General features: G+C 50.5%; 3 protein-coding genes across 4 annotated transcripts in view; 1 reads left to right on the top strand and 2 right to left on the bottom strand.

Moving 5' to 3' along the window:
- The first annotated feature begins 2,464 nt into the window (after positions 1–2,464).
- LOC101753106 lies at positions 2,465–4,542 on the top strand. The gene is made up of 3 exons (XM_004983619.4): positions 2,465–2,607; positions 2,718–2,784; positions 4,085–4,542. The coding sequence occupies exons 2-3, from the start codon at positions 2,728–2,730 to the stop codon at positions 4,373–4,375; spliced, it is 348 nt and encodes a 115-aa protein (XP_004983676.1). The 5' UTR covers positions 2,465–2,607; positions 2,718–2,727; the 3' UTR covers positions 4,376–4,542.
- LOC101753505 (metalloendoproteinase 1-MMP) lies at positions 4,485–7,488 on the bottom strand. The gene has a single exon (XM_004983620.4). The coding sequence runs from the start codon at positions 5,846–5,848 to the stop codon at positions 4,742–4,744; it is 1,107 nt and encodes a 368-aa protein (XP_004983677.1). The 5' UTR covers positions 5,849–7,488; the 3' UTR covers positions 4,485–4,741.
- Positions 7,489–9,697: 2,209 nt separating this feature from the next.
- Positions 9,698–14,118, bottom strand: part of LOC101786970 (S-norcoclaurine synthase 1) — a 5,254-nt gene continuing 833 nt past the window's right edge. The window contains exons 1-4 of one of the 2 annotated variants that reach the window (XM_004983618.2): positions 11,118–11,762; positions 10,653–10,900; positions 10,214–10,538; positions 9,698–10,080 (exon numbers count right to left, since the gene is read on the bottom strand). In XM_004983618.2, the coding sequence (XP_004983675.1) occupies positions 9,838–10,080; positions 10,214–10,538; positions 10,653–10,900; positions 11,118–11,372 (1,071 nt within the window). In that variant the 5' untranslated portion in view covers positions 11,373–11,762 and the 3' untranslated portion in view covers positions 9,698–9,837. Of the gene's footprint in view, positions 10,081–10,213; positions 10,539–10,652; positions 10,901–11,117; positions 11,763–14,118 lie in introns of those variants that run through there. The other variant, XM_022829886.1, reaches the window with a different exon arrangement.

Genomic DNA, 14,118 nt, shown 5'->3' with positions numbered 1-14,118 from the left:
ATATGTGGAGACATGGAGAGCAACTTTTTTAGTGGCCACGGAGAGTAAGGGTGCGTTTGGTTGCGAGGACGAAGTGGGACGGGACGGGACGATCCCACTTCGTCCCGCGTTTGGTTGGAGGACAGGTGGGACGGGGACATCCCTACGAGGGAATATACCCTCCAGATGCGGGATGCCCCCGTCCCACCAAAACGAGCGGACGGGGGCATCCCACTTCGCCCCCGTCACGCGCCGTCTGTCCACGCGGGCGGGCGCGGGCGAGCGCCGGCGGCCGGCGGGCGCGGGCGGGCGCAGGCGAGCGCCGGCGGGCGCGGGCGGCGGCCGGCGGGCGAGCGGGCGCGGGCGGGCGAGCGGGCGGCGGCCGGCGGGCGAGCGGGCGCGGGCGGGCGAGCGGGCGGCGGCCGGCGGGCGAGCGGGCGCGGGCGGGCGAGCGGGCGGCGGCCGGCGGGCGAGCGGGCGCGGCCGGCGGGCGAGCGGGCGCGGGCGGGCGCGGGCGGTGGCCGGCGGGCGAGCGGGCGCGAGCGGCGGCTGGCGAGCGGGCGCGGGCGGCGGCCCGCCGGGCGAGCGGGCGCGGCCGGCGGGCGCGGGCGGGCGCCGGCGAGCGGGGCGCGGCCGGCGGCCGGCGGGCGCGAGCTCCACCGCGGCCGGCCGGTGGAGGAAGAAAATACCTGTTAGTATGACAGGTGGGTCCCACGAACGGTGTTAACAGGAGAAGAAAACGGTGCTTGTCCCGTCTATAGCGATCTCTCCAACCAAACAAAAAATAGGATCATCCCATCCCATTCAACCAAACAAGAAATGGGATCATCCCATCCCGAAAAACTGGAACGGGACCGTCCCGTTCTACATTGTCTCCCAACCAAACGCACCCTAACTTGCGTGCTTGTTTCCGCACTCTTCCGTGTTCTCCCTTTTTCTTTTTTTTGCTGATGTATGCTGCATCTTCACACGCCAATATAATGCTCCTCGCCCACGAACCAAGCATGCCGTCTGTTCCGTGGACAGAGAAGTAATTAGGGCCGATTTGAGAGACAGCCAAACCCATTGATTGCTACTGTTTCTCGCATGGTTTGCAACCGCACGGCTCGTACGTTCAGCTCGCCAACTGTGCATCTGTATGATTTGCCCGCCAGCCAGTTTCGTCAGAGCGCTCTGTGTGCTCTGATGATCAGTTCCTCGTTCAGTTCGGTCCTCCTTCGCAGCTGCAAGCCGTTCCATTCGGCCAAACTTTGAATTGAAATCCACCAACCCAAGAACATATTGAATCAAAGAAAATAAGAGAAGCTGCAATCAAGTTGGAGTCAACCATCTTCAGGAAGTTCAGATAACAAAAACGTTCAGGTAAAGGGCGTGGCGGTGAATTATGGGCGAAGAAACAGAGACTCCGGTTGCCGGAGCTGACGAGCACACACACAGCTGGCTCTTCCACACTGCAGGCCTGGGTCCCTGCAAAGACTGCACCGTCCAAGACCCAAGCGGCCAACCGCATAGTCGCGAGGCGTTGACAACTTGAGGACGAGAGCCTCCCCTGCTGGTCGGGCTCTGCCGTGCGGTGCGGCGAGCCCTGCCGGGCAGCCGCCGTGCTCGCGCTGCAAATTGCGATCTCATGCCGGCCGAGGAGGTCGTTAAAGTACAGGCTACGTCAGTCTCCACGGCATGCATGCTGGCATGCGCGAAGCCCGAGGCACGCGAATGTGGAGATACCGATTCCACCGTCGCTGATTGGTTCACGTTCACCCGGAATTGCAGTAAACTAGTGCCACTGCTGTTTACAACCATATCCTGTTTTGGGTTACGGTGATCGAAACAGGAGGGAGTAAGATATTGGAACCACGTATATAGGAGTACTCTATAGTATAACGGTGGAGGTTGGTTGACCTAGCAGGCTAGCAGCATATATAATTTATAATCTTATTACTGGAACATCAACGGTTCAGCACAATGCGACCTCTTCTTGTTTTACTTTCGTGATGACGTCTGAAACGAGACGCCCAGAGAGAGCCTTATGCTGTGAATTTCGAGACAGAGCCTTGCGAGTGAGGTTTGCTATTTGCAATGAACAAATGATGATACAGCACCGTGCACAAACCGATCCCAATACAACAAATCCTAAGTGCTGCTGCTGTCCTGTTCATGTTGTTGAATGGACTTGGGGCAGCAATTAAGCTAAGGAGAAAGGATCAGATTAGGCCCATGGGCCTAACATGTGGATGGACTAGATGATGAACGACTCATGGTATAGTCATAATAGGCTGGGTTTCAGGCATCACGCTATACTACTATGCAACCTTTGGGCCTTCAAATTTCGGACATTCAAAGATTAGATGGACTATAAGCCCAAAAGGAGAGAGAGGCAGATAGGAGTTCGAGGCAGGATAGACATTATTTAGCGTGGGCCGCAAGCCGGCCTATAGGAGGGCCCAGCCCTAAACGGGGGATCGACGCATCGATCGAACTCGAAGTCTCGAACCCTAGTTCCCCACGGACAGCCAACTTTAAAACCCTAGCCGCCGCCCCTCCTCCAGAGCTTCTCTCCTCCCCCGCCTCCTTGCTGGCTGCCCTGGCGGATCCTCTTGAAGAGAAGCATCACGGCTGAATTTCGGCTAGGTAATCCCCCTCCTAACTCTATTTTCGTCGCGAGCTTGCTGTGCTACGGTTCCTGAAGTTTGTACCTCTGTTGTTTGTGCGATTTGCAATGAGGTCGACTTAAACTTCAGTTCAATAGCCATGTCTCTTGGGAGAATCTCCAGATGCGGTGGTCGTATGGGTTTTCGAGGTTACAAGGTGACCAACACATAATTCGCAGCCTCCTGGTTATTTCTGTATTTGGTCTTGGTGGCTAATTAGCCAACCACACACCGCAGCCACCATGGCAGCAAATCCTGTGTGGATGGTCAGTAAGCCCACCTACATTAACTCGTGTTGTTGTGCCAATCGAAGGGATGGCTCTGCCTAGTGCAGCATTGCTTCCTTCTGTGACGCATCAACTCACATATCGGCACTAACAAGCTAAGAGTTTAGTATGCTGTCCTGATACAAATGGACTATTTTCGTTTTGATGTCCTGTTCTAGTGTCTTAGTGTTCTATTTTAAGGGGTATGGACGTATGGTGCAGAAAACCATGGTGACTCGTTAGCTGGTTGCGTATTTTCAGTTGTGCAACTGGTAGTAGGTTCACCTAGATGTGGTTTTCGCGACCATGTCTTGTGTATTGGGCCAACGGGGCAATCAGCTAAATTGGCCCTTCAGGTTGTAGTCGCGGACACTACTTTTGCATACTTCACCTCTACTTCTAGCCTCTATCTGTTTTGTCTACAGAAGTCTCTCTGAACTCTTAGGGATACCAATGAACTGCCCTTTATTTCAGTATCACGAGTAATTATTTTGCCTATTAATTTGTTATCCTCACTACTAACTTTAATTAAGTATTGTCAGTATCACCCATTATTCTTTGACAAATACTGAGGGACTAAGATGTTTCACAATTCTTCTTTGCACCAGTCCCTTTAGCTGTTTTTGCGCCTTGAGAAACAGGAAGAAAACATCTTTTGATGCTAGCACTATGTTTGCACCACATCTGATGCTGTTTCTTCTTATATGGTGTCCCAATCTGGATCCATACTGAATATTTGACTAGTTGATCTGTAGCTTAGCTGTGTCCTTCATGCCATTTGTGGTTACAGATTATTGTAGTTAGTATCTTGCTCAGAAAGCAGCTGAAAACACCTATCTGAACCTTGAGTTGATTGGTTCAATTTATTGTATGTTTCTCTGTAACTTTGTAGCTTTCATACTTCTACTCGTGATGATTGGTTGAAGTATGCAGTTTTGCTTATTCAGATCTTGAAATTATTCTAATGATTAGGATATAGTACCTATGTGCCACTCCTGAAAACCTGATGCTCTTACGTACTCCAGTGAGAAACTTATTTTCTTTATAGCCAGTTAGGCTGTGCAAAGAGAGTGCAGTTCCCTTTAGGAGCACAGGATTGCTACTTGTTTGTCATTTTTTCTTGTCAGTTTCTCTACGGAGATGAACTGGGTTTTCTTGTGCTATGGCTTATATCTTTTGCATGGTTTGCAGTTTCTCAGGAAGATGTCTAGTGGCACCCAGTCTGAAGGATCACACCAACCTGCTTCAAAGCGTGCTGTGAATTCATGCCGAAAGAATGTACCAGGCACTTCATTCGTCTCAGATTTGAGAGATCACGTCCACGAGTTCATCCATGCCTCTGCAGATGAACACCGGACATGCTTCACAAAGACTATCAAGAAGATGTTTGGGATGTCAAAGATTGTCGCAGAGAAATCTGCAAAAGTAGAGGAAGCTGGACCTGAAAGTGTCTTGCCACTTCAGACCACAGTGTCTCAGTAGAAATATCGCCACTTTGTATTGTCTCAGTACAAATAGAATGAAATGTTAATAACTAGGGGGTTCTCTGGTGAGAGGTTTTAGCTGTCAGTAAGCATAGTTCTCTTGTGTAGATAACACTTTTTTTCCATACTTTTGACTGATATAAGATTATGTACAGTTACATGAAACGTGTCTGTAGCAACTTCACTGTGCAAAAACAAAACCTATCAGAAGAGAGATGCATCTCTTCCACACAATTATGTGCAAAACTAATCTAATCTAGAGGGAAAGACGTTTCTCTCTCCCGTAACAGGATCGTACCTAACATTTTTGTTTTTCGTTATGTTGTCCTTTTTGCGTATTAGACCTGTCTATCTACCTACCTACCTACAATAGCGTCACCAGTATGACCAGGACTGCAGAAACTAAACTAGCTGAGCCAGCAAGCCAACTGCTCGTCCCCGTCGCCATGGAGGAGTCCTGCTGGTAGAGGGAGCTAAGACTGAACCCCGGGTTGGGTCCGTACAGCCACTGGACGCCTTCGATGTCGTCGACGGTGAGCTCCGCCTTCTTCTGCCGTGGGCTGAGGCTCGGGTACATGACTGCCTTGGGCGACGACGAGTGCCCCAGCCCAAGGACGTGGCCGATCTCGTGCGTGGCCACGGACTCCAAGTCGACGGCCGAGTGCGCCGTTTCCGCGTCCATGTCAACCGCCCATCGCTCCGCCGCGTCGAGGTGGAGCCGCCCGTTCCTGGGGGAGAAGGCGTGGCCGAGCACGCCGAGCGGCCCGTCGAAGGGGATCCCGTCGCCGTGGCCGCCCACGTAGAAGCCCACCCTGATGTCGGCCGCGTCGTAGTCGTCCGTCTCGGCGAAGCCCACGGGGATTACCCGCGCCCACCGCGCGAACGCGCGCCGGAACACGGTGCGCACGGTCTCCGGCGGCAGGTAGTCGACGGTGGCCGTCGGCGAGATGGCGTACGTGAGCACGAGCGGGTCCGGCTGCGTCCACCGCGGCTCGCCCTTGAAGAACGTGAACCGGCTGACCGCGCCGCCGGCCGTTGCCAGGGACACGGACGCCGTCGCGCCGTGGCCGTTGTCGCCGACGCCGCAGCGCGGGGCCATGATCCTGTCGAGCGTGGCGGAGTCGAGCTGCCCCGTGACCGGGAGGCTGAGCGCGGACTGGTACCGCCGCACGGCGGCCTCCATGTGCGCGTCAAACGCGTCCGTCGCCGGCTCGTGCTCCGCCCCGGCGGGCATGTACCCGAACCTCGCCAGGTAGCGCTTGAGCTCGGAGAGGCCGGCGACGCGGCTGCCCCGGCGCGCGTCCAGCAGCTGCTGGAACGAGCGCCACGCCGCGCCATCCTGCCGGTGCTCCGTCGCCGTCAGCGGCGCGTCGGCGGCCACGTGGAGGCAGGCGACCGGGAGGGGGCGACGCAGCAGCGCCAGCAGAAACAGCAGCAGCACCGATACGAGGCGCGCGCGACATGGCAGCATCAGAGCCAGGCGCCGCTGCCTGCCGTGGCCGTTAGGCTGTCGCCGAGGTAGCTGTGCGCGGGCGGTTATTCCCGTTACAGGCCTATACTTGTCGCGGGGGCGGCAAAGGATTCCGTGCTCGCGCAGCACGAGACGAAACTAAAAGGCTGCGGCTGCGGATAGGGGGAGTGGGTCAGGCGACGGCGCCCCGGTTGGTCACCGGCTGACCCCGTCGCCTCCTGCCCTGACTGCAGAGGCGTTCTTCGTCACGTAAACGACGGGTCACGATTCAATCGTGCCGTGTCCGCGAAGGCCAGCTGCTTTGACGAACTGACGACTCGCTGTGTCGTCAACAGCCCATGGCAGGGTGTCCATGGAGGTGTTTTTGGCGCGTGATGGTGGATTAGGCCGGCGTGCTCCCGACCGGCTAATCCAAAGGCAAAGCATGACCTAGTGAGGAAAAGGCGACGCATTTGCGAATTGACCCAGATTTTTAGTAATCGGTGGCTGTGGTGCTGTGATGGGCAAGGGCAACGGAGGGGGATGTATTGTGATGGGCTTTGTCGAATGACGTTGCCACACGAAAGCCAAGTTGATAGCGAAGGGAGCCTCTCTCTCTACTCAAATGGTTTTTGTACTTTGACATGTACTCCAAAATAAAACCAGGAAAGAAATTGTGTCCTCTATTGGCTAAGCGTCATAGCCAGGAATATGATATCGATAAAACTTGATGAGGTAACTTGAAGCATCTGAACTTCTAGAGTTCTGATCATAGTCTCCAGCGACAACTTGCGCTACTCGATCGTGCATAGCATAGGCGTTCAGCTTCGGGGTGCTTAATTTGCTCGTGTTGCTTTAAACAACCGAGCTCGAGCACTCTCGACGTGGTGGTCTGGTGGAAGTGAAAGCCTTGTTGTTGAGGTGGAATCAGTGGCTGTGGGCCGAGGCCGGACTCCACGACCTCCACCCGTCGCCCGTCAGCCCGGAGCACGCGACCGCGAGCGCTTTCGGCGGTCGCCGTGCCGACGCCGACCGCTGGCGCGGCTCGGTGCGCGGTGTGAACCGCGGGGCGCGCGCGATATCCTCCACCTGTTTACCTGCTATCGTGCGGGCGCCATCTGATGGCGACGCGCACCGGCACCGCGCCACCGGAGCAACGGCCTCGGTGGCCTCTTGCGCGGGCCGAGCTTTCGGCCGCAACCGCCGGCCTCATCCTCTGTTTCTTTCTTGTGATCCTGGTGGACTGGCTTCCTCCTCCCCGGGAGGCGGAAGCGTGCTAGGGCTACCTGTTGATGATTTGATGATGATGAGTGCGGTTTGGTCTTGGAACCGGATGCCACAACGAGGGACCATCTCATGGCCTGTGGATGCTGGTGTCGCCTCTGATGCCAAGACCCAGCTCACGGCGTAGCGCCCTCAGAAGGCATGTGATATGCGTGGCATGGCGAATGGCGTGCTAGTACGCCAACCACGGTCTCTGCCGGTTCAAGAGCATCTCCGGCTGATGACCTTGCTATACCTAAAACCAGCTCCAGCAGATGACCTATATGGATTGGTATAATAGGTCATGACCTAAATTTCTCTCTCCTTGACCCAAAGATGGACTGCTATATTTCTCCTCCTCACGCGGGAACTCCAACTACCGCTGGTTGAAGCTTCTGCCCACCGTCCGCCGCCCCTAATCTCCATCTCCGGCGCCGGTGGAGCGCCGCCCGGGCGTGCCCAACCTACCCCGCCACATGCGAACTCCCGCGCGGTGCAGGCAAGCTCCTTCGTGCGCCGGCGAGCAGCGGAGCGAGCGGAGGATTGGCCCGAACGGAGGAGCCTCGAATCGGCGACGAGACGGAGGCTCGTCGATTCGGCCGCAAGGTGAGCTCAAGGGGGCGGCGTCGCGTTGATTTGGACGCTGGGGAGGCTCGACGGGGCGGCGGCGCGTCGATTTGACCGTCGGAGGACCCCGAGGGGGCGGCGGCAGTCCTTCTCGTCGCCTCTCCCCCATGGCGGGCGAGCACCGTCGCACGTTGAAGCTCCGCCGGCCTAGCTGCGGGGCAAGCGAGCTCCGGCGGTGCAGCCGCGGTGCGGCCGAGCGCCGCCGCGCAGGTGAGGGGAAGGAGCAGCGGTGGGCCCGCATAGGTAGGCAGCGGCGGCGTGGGGAGGGGAGCAGCGGTGGGTAGGCGCGGGCGGAGGAGCGGCGGTCGGACGCGGGGAGAGCGGCGGCGGGCCCGCATAGGAAGGCAGCGGCGGGGCGGCGTGGGTGGAGGAGTGGCGGCCTGACGCGAGGATAGCTGCAGCGCAAGTCAAAGGGGAAGAAGAGGTGGGGAAGAAGATGAGTGATTTTGTAGATGGACACTTGAAAGAAGATTTCATTCACAGAATAGTTCTGGAAAGAATTATAAGTTACCAGTTTTACATACGCCCGCTGGAGAAGGCAACACTGTGTATCTAAATTTTTCTTTATCCTAAGTATTTTTTTGAAGTATCAAATTTACCAAATCTATTGGAAATGCTCTAACGACCAAGCTTCCTTCTCGTTTGTCTGCATTTTCGTTTGTGCGTACGAGAATGGGCACAACGCGGGCATACAAATGGTGCAACGGCATTGGGCTGCAAATTTAAAATGCGTTTTTTTTCCTCGAATGATTTGCAATGCACTTTTTGTAATGCCAATTTACAGCGCATCTGTTTCCAGTGGAATCGGCAAAGTAAAAAAAAGTTTATTTTATTTATCCCACTTTCGTAAAAGTCAAAATTTCCTCCTTTACTCCAATATCAGACAACGGCCATCCCTAGTTATTTTTTCTCCTGACCTGATCTTAACCCCACTTTTGAACTGAGCTGGTGTTGATGTGGCGGAGGTTTCAACATATATACTGTTTTTTTGACACATAGAAATGGTTCCGGTTGTCTTGCTCACCGCATATGTCAAAAACTAGTACACATGGAGATGGTTTGGACGGAAATAACGGGTATTACGGGCTTAAAGATGTTCGATATCTAGCATTGCAGATGAGGGAGGAAAACTATACTATGTAACATTTAAATCAGGCAAAATAGACCTTTTCTTTTGAAAAGCTTGCCTTTTCTATTGGCAAATGGGCCGACGGGACGAGGGAGCAAGACATAAGTGAGCCCACTATGCGAGAGATTCGGGCCAGATTTTAGCTGCATATAAGCAACCCAACAAAAGCGAGCAGGCGGGCGAAAGCAAAAACTGGGTCTAAGTCAGGGCGGCCCAGATTTCTTTTTCTTTTTTGTTCATAGGCACACATTGCAAACTGAGGTAGCCCGATTTGTTAGGTTATTTATGGTAGAATCTATTCATCCGGGGATCAGGAGACTTGGGGGGTGTTTGTTTTTAGTCCCTCCTAAAATTTCTGTCACATCGAACGTTTAGATACTAATTAGGAGTATTAAATATAGACTAATTATAAAATTAATTGCACAGATAGAGACTAATTTACGAGATGAATCTATTAAGCCTAATTAGTTCATAATTTGACAATGTGATGCTACAATAAACATGTGCTAATGATGGATTAATTAGGTTTAATAGATTCGTCTCGTGATTAGCCTCCATCTGTGTAATTAGTTTTATAATTAGCTTATATTTAGTCCTCCTAATTAGCCTCCGAATATTCGATGTGACATGAATTTTAGGAGATCTAAAGATCCAAACACCCCCTTGGTCAATCTCGAAATCTGTCAGCTCAGCCTATGTGGAGTCCTATACTGGTGGAGTCCACTTCCAAGTTCCAACAGATCATTCAGATCGTCTCTTTTAATTTTGGCGTACTTTGTTTTTTTTCCCTGTCGTCACATCAAAGTCAATTACTTCGTTGGAGAAGCAAGTCCTTTTTTATGGACCCAATGTAACCGGCAATCTTTTCATCTTATTTTTAATAGCACAAAGAACAATAAACACCAGAGAGAATACTTCAGGAAAGAAACTTCAGTACATGATCTTGCAACAAGCATTATTCATCTCCATTGCTTCATAGACAAGACAACCATCAACTCTTCAAGCTCTCCAGGTGATCCCTCCCATCAAGCTTTGCCGCGAAGAATCGTGTGATAAAATCCATGTAACCGATTGAGTTGTAGAACGCCTCACCGTCCTTCTTCACAAGCTCCGGCAGAGGGCCGACGGTGGCATACTTGCATGGCTGGTGGAACACTGCCGCTGACATGCGCTCCCTAGTTGGGTGCACCACGGCCCTGTGCTCAATGCTTTTGTATCTTCCATTACTTAGAATCTGCCAGTCAATTAAAAATCATGATTAAAATATGCTAATAATATTCCAACCACTAGCTCGTTAGCATCAGGGGAACAAACAACTTTAGTGGTTCAGTGCTCACACAAAATGTTGTACTAGGCTGCATCCTTACCTCAAGTATGTCGCCGACATTGACGATGAATGCTCCATCCAGGGCGTTTATGGCGACCCACTTTCCATCCTTTCGGATCTGCAGCCCTTGCACGTCATTTGCCTGGAGCAGCAGCGTCAGGCCGGTACCATCAGTGTGCGGCGACAATCCCACCACCTTTTCAGCCTGCTTGCATGGGGGATAGTATGTCATTCGCATGCTTTGAGGCTGACCTCTGAATCTCTCCAGGAGAGATTCCGGCTCAACACCCATGTCCATGGCCACAAACCGCAGCAAGCAAGACACAAGCTTTGCTGCCTCAGAGGAGTACGTATCAATGGAGTCCCTATCAAGGTTAAAGTGTAACCATGGAAGGCTGTGGTTAAATATATATCAGGGATGAAGTGGTAGTATAATCAAGATTCATGGCACAGAAGTATATATGTGAGTCCAGGCAGACCTGAAAGATGGAGGGTTGCGAGGCCAGAACCTCAGGTTCCTCGAATCGCTCGGACGGAGCATGAGGTAGAACATGTCTGCCCAGTCCAGTTTCTGGTTATCGGAAACAACAAAGTGCTGGCCATACCCTTCAAGATTGCCCGGTTCCATTGAGTACACCTTCTTTGCTTCCAGTGGCTGCTTGAAGAATTCATTCATGTCATTCCTGAAGTTGGAGATCACTTCATCTGGTATACCATGGTTGATGAGCTGCGGTTTTTAACAACAACAGTGAAGTTGCTTGTTGAAATATGTGAATACGGAAGTTAACTTGTAGCCATTTTAACATCAATCTTTCTGGAAAAAAAAATCGAGTCACAGAGTAGTTGCAATCGTAGCAACTCAGCTCCCATCTTTGTTATACAGGTACATGGAACTGCATATAACTGTACTATGTTGTAAACATGAAGATATTAGTTTTATATACCTGAAAGAAGCCCCACTGCTTACAGGCAGATCCAAGCTTGGCACACTCCTCTTTGGATGACTGCGGATCCAGCAACTTGTTGAGATCGATAATTGGAATTTCAGAGAAGATGTCATGACCACCAATGACCTTCTCGGCCGTCTCTTCCAACCTGATGTACCTTTCAGGGATCTGCTCCTCTGAAATGTTGTAATTTTGTGCAAGGGCCTGCACATTTGGCACTGGTATAGATCCTCCGGCTTCTGCATGAGCCATTGTTAATTACCTCTCGCTCTTGAGTACCTTGGGGAGCTCCTTTTTATAGAAGTTCTTGCATTTAGGCCACGAAGTATTTCGGATTTAAATATTAACAATGATGACTAAGACAATTAATAATAAGATACAGATTTCGAGGAGTGTTGGTCAACCACTCAAAGTGGAGAGAATCACATAGCATCTCATTGAATTATTCTCACAATTAAAAATTCAGAGACAGGGTGAAAGGTTAACGTCTACTGATCCTCCATGGCATTATCGCTGGCATATTTAAGACAGCTGCGCCGAGCTCTCCTAACAAACTCAAATTATTAAGTTAGAAACTGAATATCTACTCCCTCCGTTCCAAATTATAAGTCATTCCAACTTTCTTGGAGAGTCAAACATTTTTATGTTTGACTAAAATTATAGAGAAAATCACAAAAGTTTATGGCACCGAATAGATATACTATGAAAATACATTTAATGAAGAAACTAATGGTACCTATTTGATATCATGAATGTTAGCACTTTATTGTATAAATTTGGTCAAACTTGAGATGCTTTGACTCTCCAAGAAAGTTGAAATGACTTATAATTTGGAACGGAGGGAGTATTATTTATCTTATCTCTAACCGATCAACCTTTATCTAAAGGCTATTCAAACTTGAGCAAAGGATCGGACCTGCCCCACTTGAGTATTTGTGCCCATACATAACATCAATGACCTTGCTAGATAACTGGTCACGAATATTGTCATTAATTTAAACACTGTTGAATTATACTGGGCGGTGCAAAATCAATTGTTTTCTTGAGGGCCGGCGCAATATCACGTTAGTTTTACATACAATTTTTTTTCAAAAAATTGATATTCTTGACATAATTCTAACAATATCATTAGCTGTACAAGTACATGGTTTGTAAGTAATAAATAATTAATAAATCAAAATACTATCAAATGACTCATGATGGATCCAGGAGTCAAGATGGTGGATTAACAAAAACACTTACTTCTAGTTAAATACGAAATTTCAACGTGCATGACTCAGTTTGTTGCATACAAACCAGTGTGACTCATTTTTTTACGCAACTGTAAATCATCACACAATGACGTGTGGAAATTACTTCCCTCCATAAAAATATAAAATCTTCTGCTTTGTTGTCAACAAAGATACCAACTGGAAAAATAATTGTTTACTTCTCTTCATTTTTCAATGAATAGAAGATATCGCCCCGATTTTAGACCAACACGTACGGCAGAGATCTCGCCCCGATTTTATTATTAAAAACAATATCAACATCTGATTTCAGTCAAGTAAGGTTGTCTACGTGCACTACTGATGATGCACGAAGACGAAACATAGTCTAATCAGTTTACTAATAATCCAGTAAAGCAAGGTTACCCTAATTCCTAACCTTGAAAGAGCAATCCCACACGCCAAAAAGGCAATCGACAAACCTCTCAGAACAGCATCTCACCACCAACGGGCAACGCCTGAAAGGTAGGAGGGGCGCTGGGCAGGACGGCACCGGGAGGACCGGTCGCCGACGCGGCCCGCTGGGGGAGTAGCCACGCCGACGCCGGGGCATGCGGTGGTCGCGCTTAGCAGAAGGCTGCTGACGGTCAAGCCGCCCGGTGTTGTTGCGCCACCACTGCGCCCCATCGTCCACTCGAGCACTGCACGGTCGAGGCTCTGCAGCGGCGCCGCCGGTCTCCGGAGTCGCGAGCGGCGAAGGCGACGGGGCGGAATGAGTGGTGGACTGGTAACTTTGTGAGACGTCCGCGCCATCGGGACTTCGTGTCCAATCGTGGGCTGGGCCGACTGCACTAGTGCAGGGAGGAGCAGGATAAAAAGTCCGGTCCAGTAGTTTGTTCGCGTTTCAAACCTTCTTCTCCATGTATATGTTCTAAATTGTAGATCATTTTGACTAATCATAAATTACTTTTTCTAATTTTGATCAAATTTATAAGCATATCAACATCTATAATTTTAAATAAATACACTATCAAAATATATTTCATGATCTATCTAGTGAAATGTTATATCTATTTGTACATTTTTTCCATTTTCCGGAAGAGGGGAATTAGAACAAACACCATACCTTGCAGGCTTACATGCAAGATAAAACCCAACAAAACCCAACCAAACTCTTCATTCCAGAGAAAGTTATTTTGGGGATAGAAGATCAAGCTGCAAGACGATAGCATTATATAGCGCATAGCAATACAAACATCAGACAGGACTTCACACAAGCTAGACCTCAAGCGTGTTATTCGTCTCCACTGCTTCATATATATACCATTAACTCTTCAAGCTCTCGAGGTAGCTCCTTCCATCAAGCTTTGCCGCGAAGTAGCCCTTGATGAAATCCATGAAACTGATTGAGCTATACTGCGCCCTACCGTCGTTCTTGACAAGCTCCGGCAGTGGGGCGACAGTCGAATCCTGGCATGGCTGGTGGAACACTGCCGCCGACATGCGCTCCTTGGTCGAGTGCACAATGGCCCTGTGCTCAACGCTCTTATACCTTCCATTACTCAGAATCTGCAAAGTGATTAGCAGCCATAATTGAACTAAGACCTAATACCATCACCAGTTTATTGGCATGAAAGGAGTTCAGTTTGTACACAACATGATGTAGACTAGCTTCCATGTTTACCTCAAGTATGTCGCCAACATTGACGATGAATGCGCCATCCAGGGCGTTTACAGCGACCCACTTGCCATCTCCAGTAATTTCCGCTGGCTCTGACACCTTTTGCTCG

This window comes from Setaria italica, chromosome IX (assembly GCF_000263155.2).
Source record: "Setaria italica strain Yugu1 chromosome IX, Setaria_italica_v2.0, whole genome shotgun sequence".
NCBI classification, from domain to species: Eukaryota; Viridiplantae; Streptophyta; class Magnoliopsida; order Poales; family Poaceae; genus Setaria; species Setaria italica.
The sequence above is the reverse complement of the archived record's forward strand: the minus strand, read 5'-3'. Positions and strand labels throughout refer to the sequence as shown.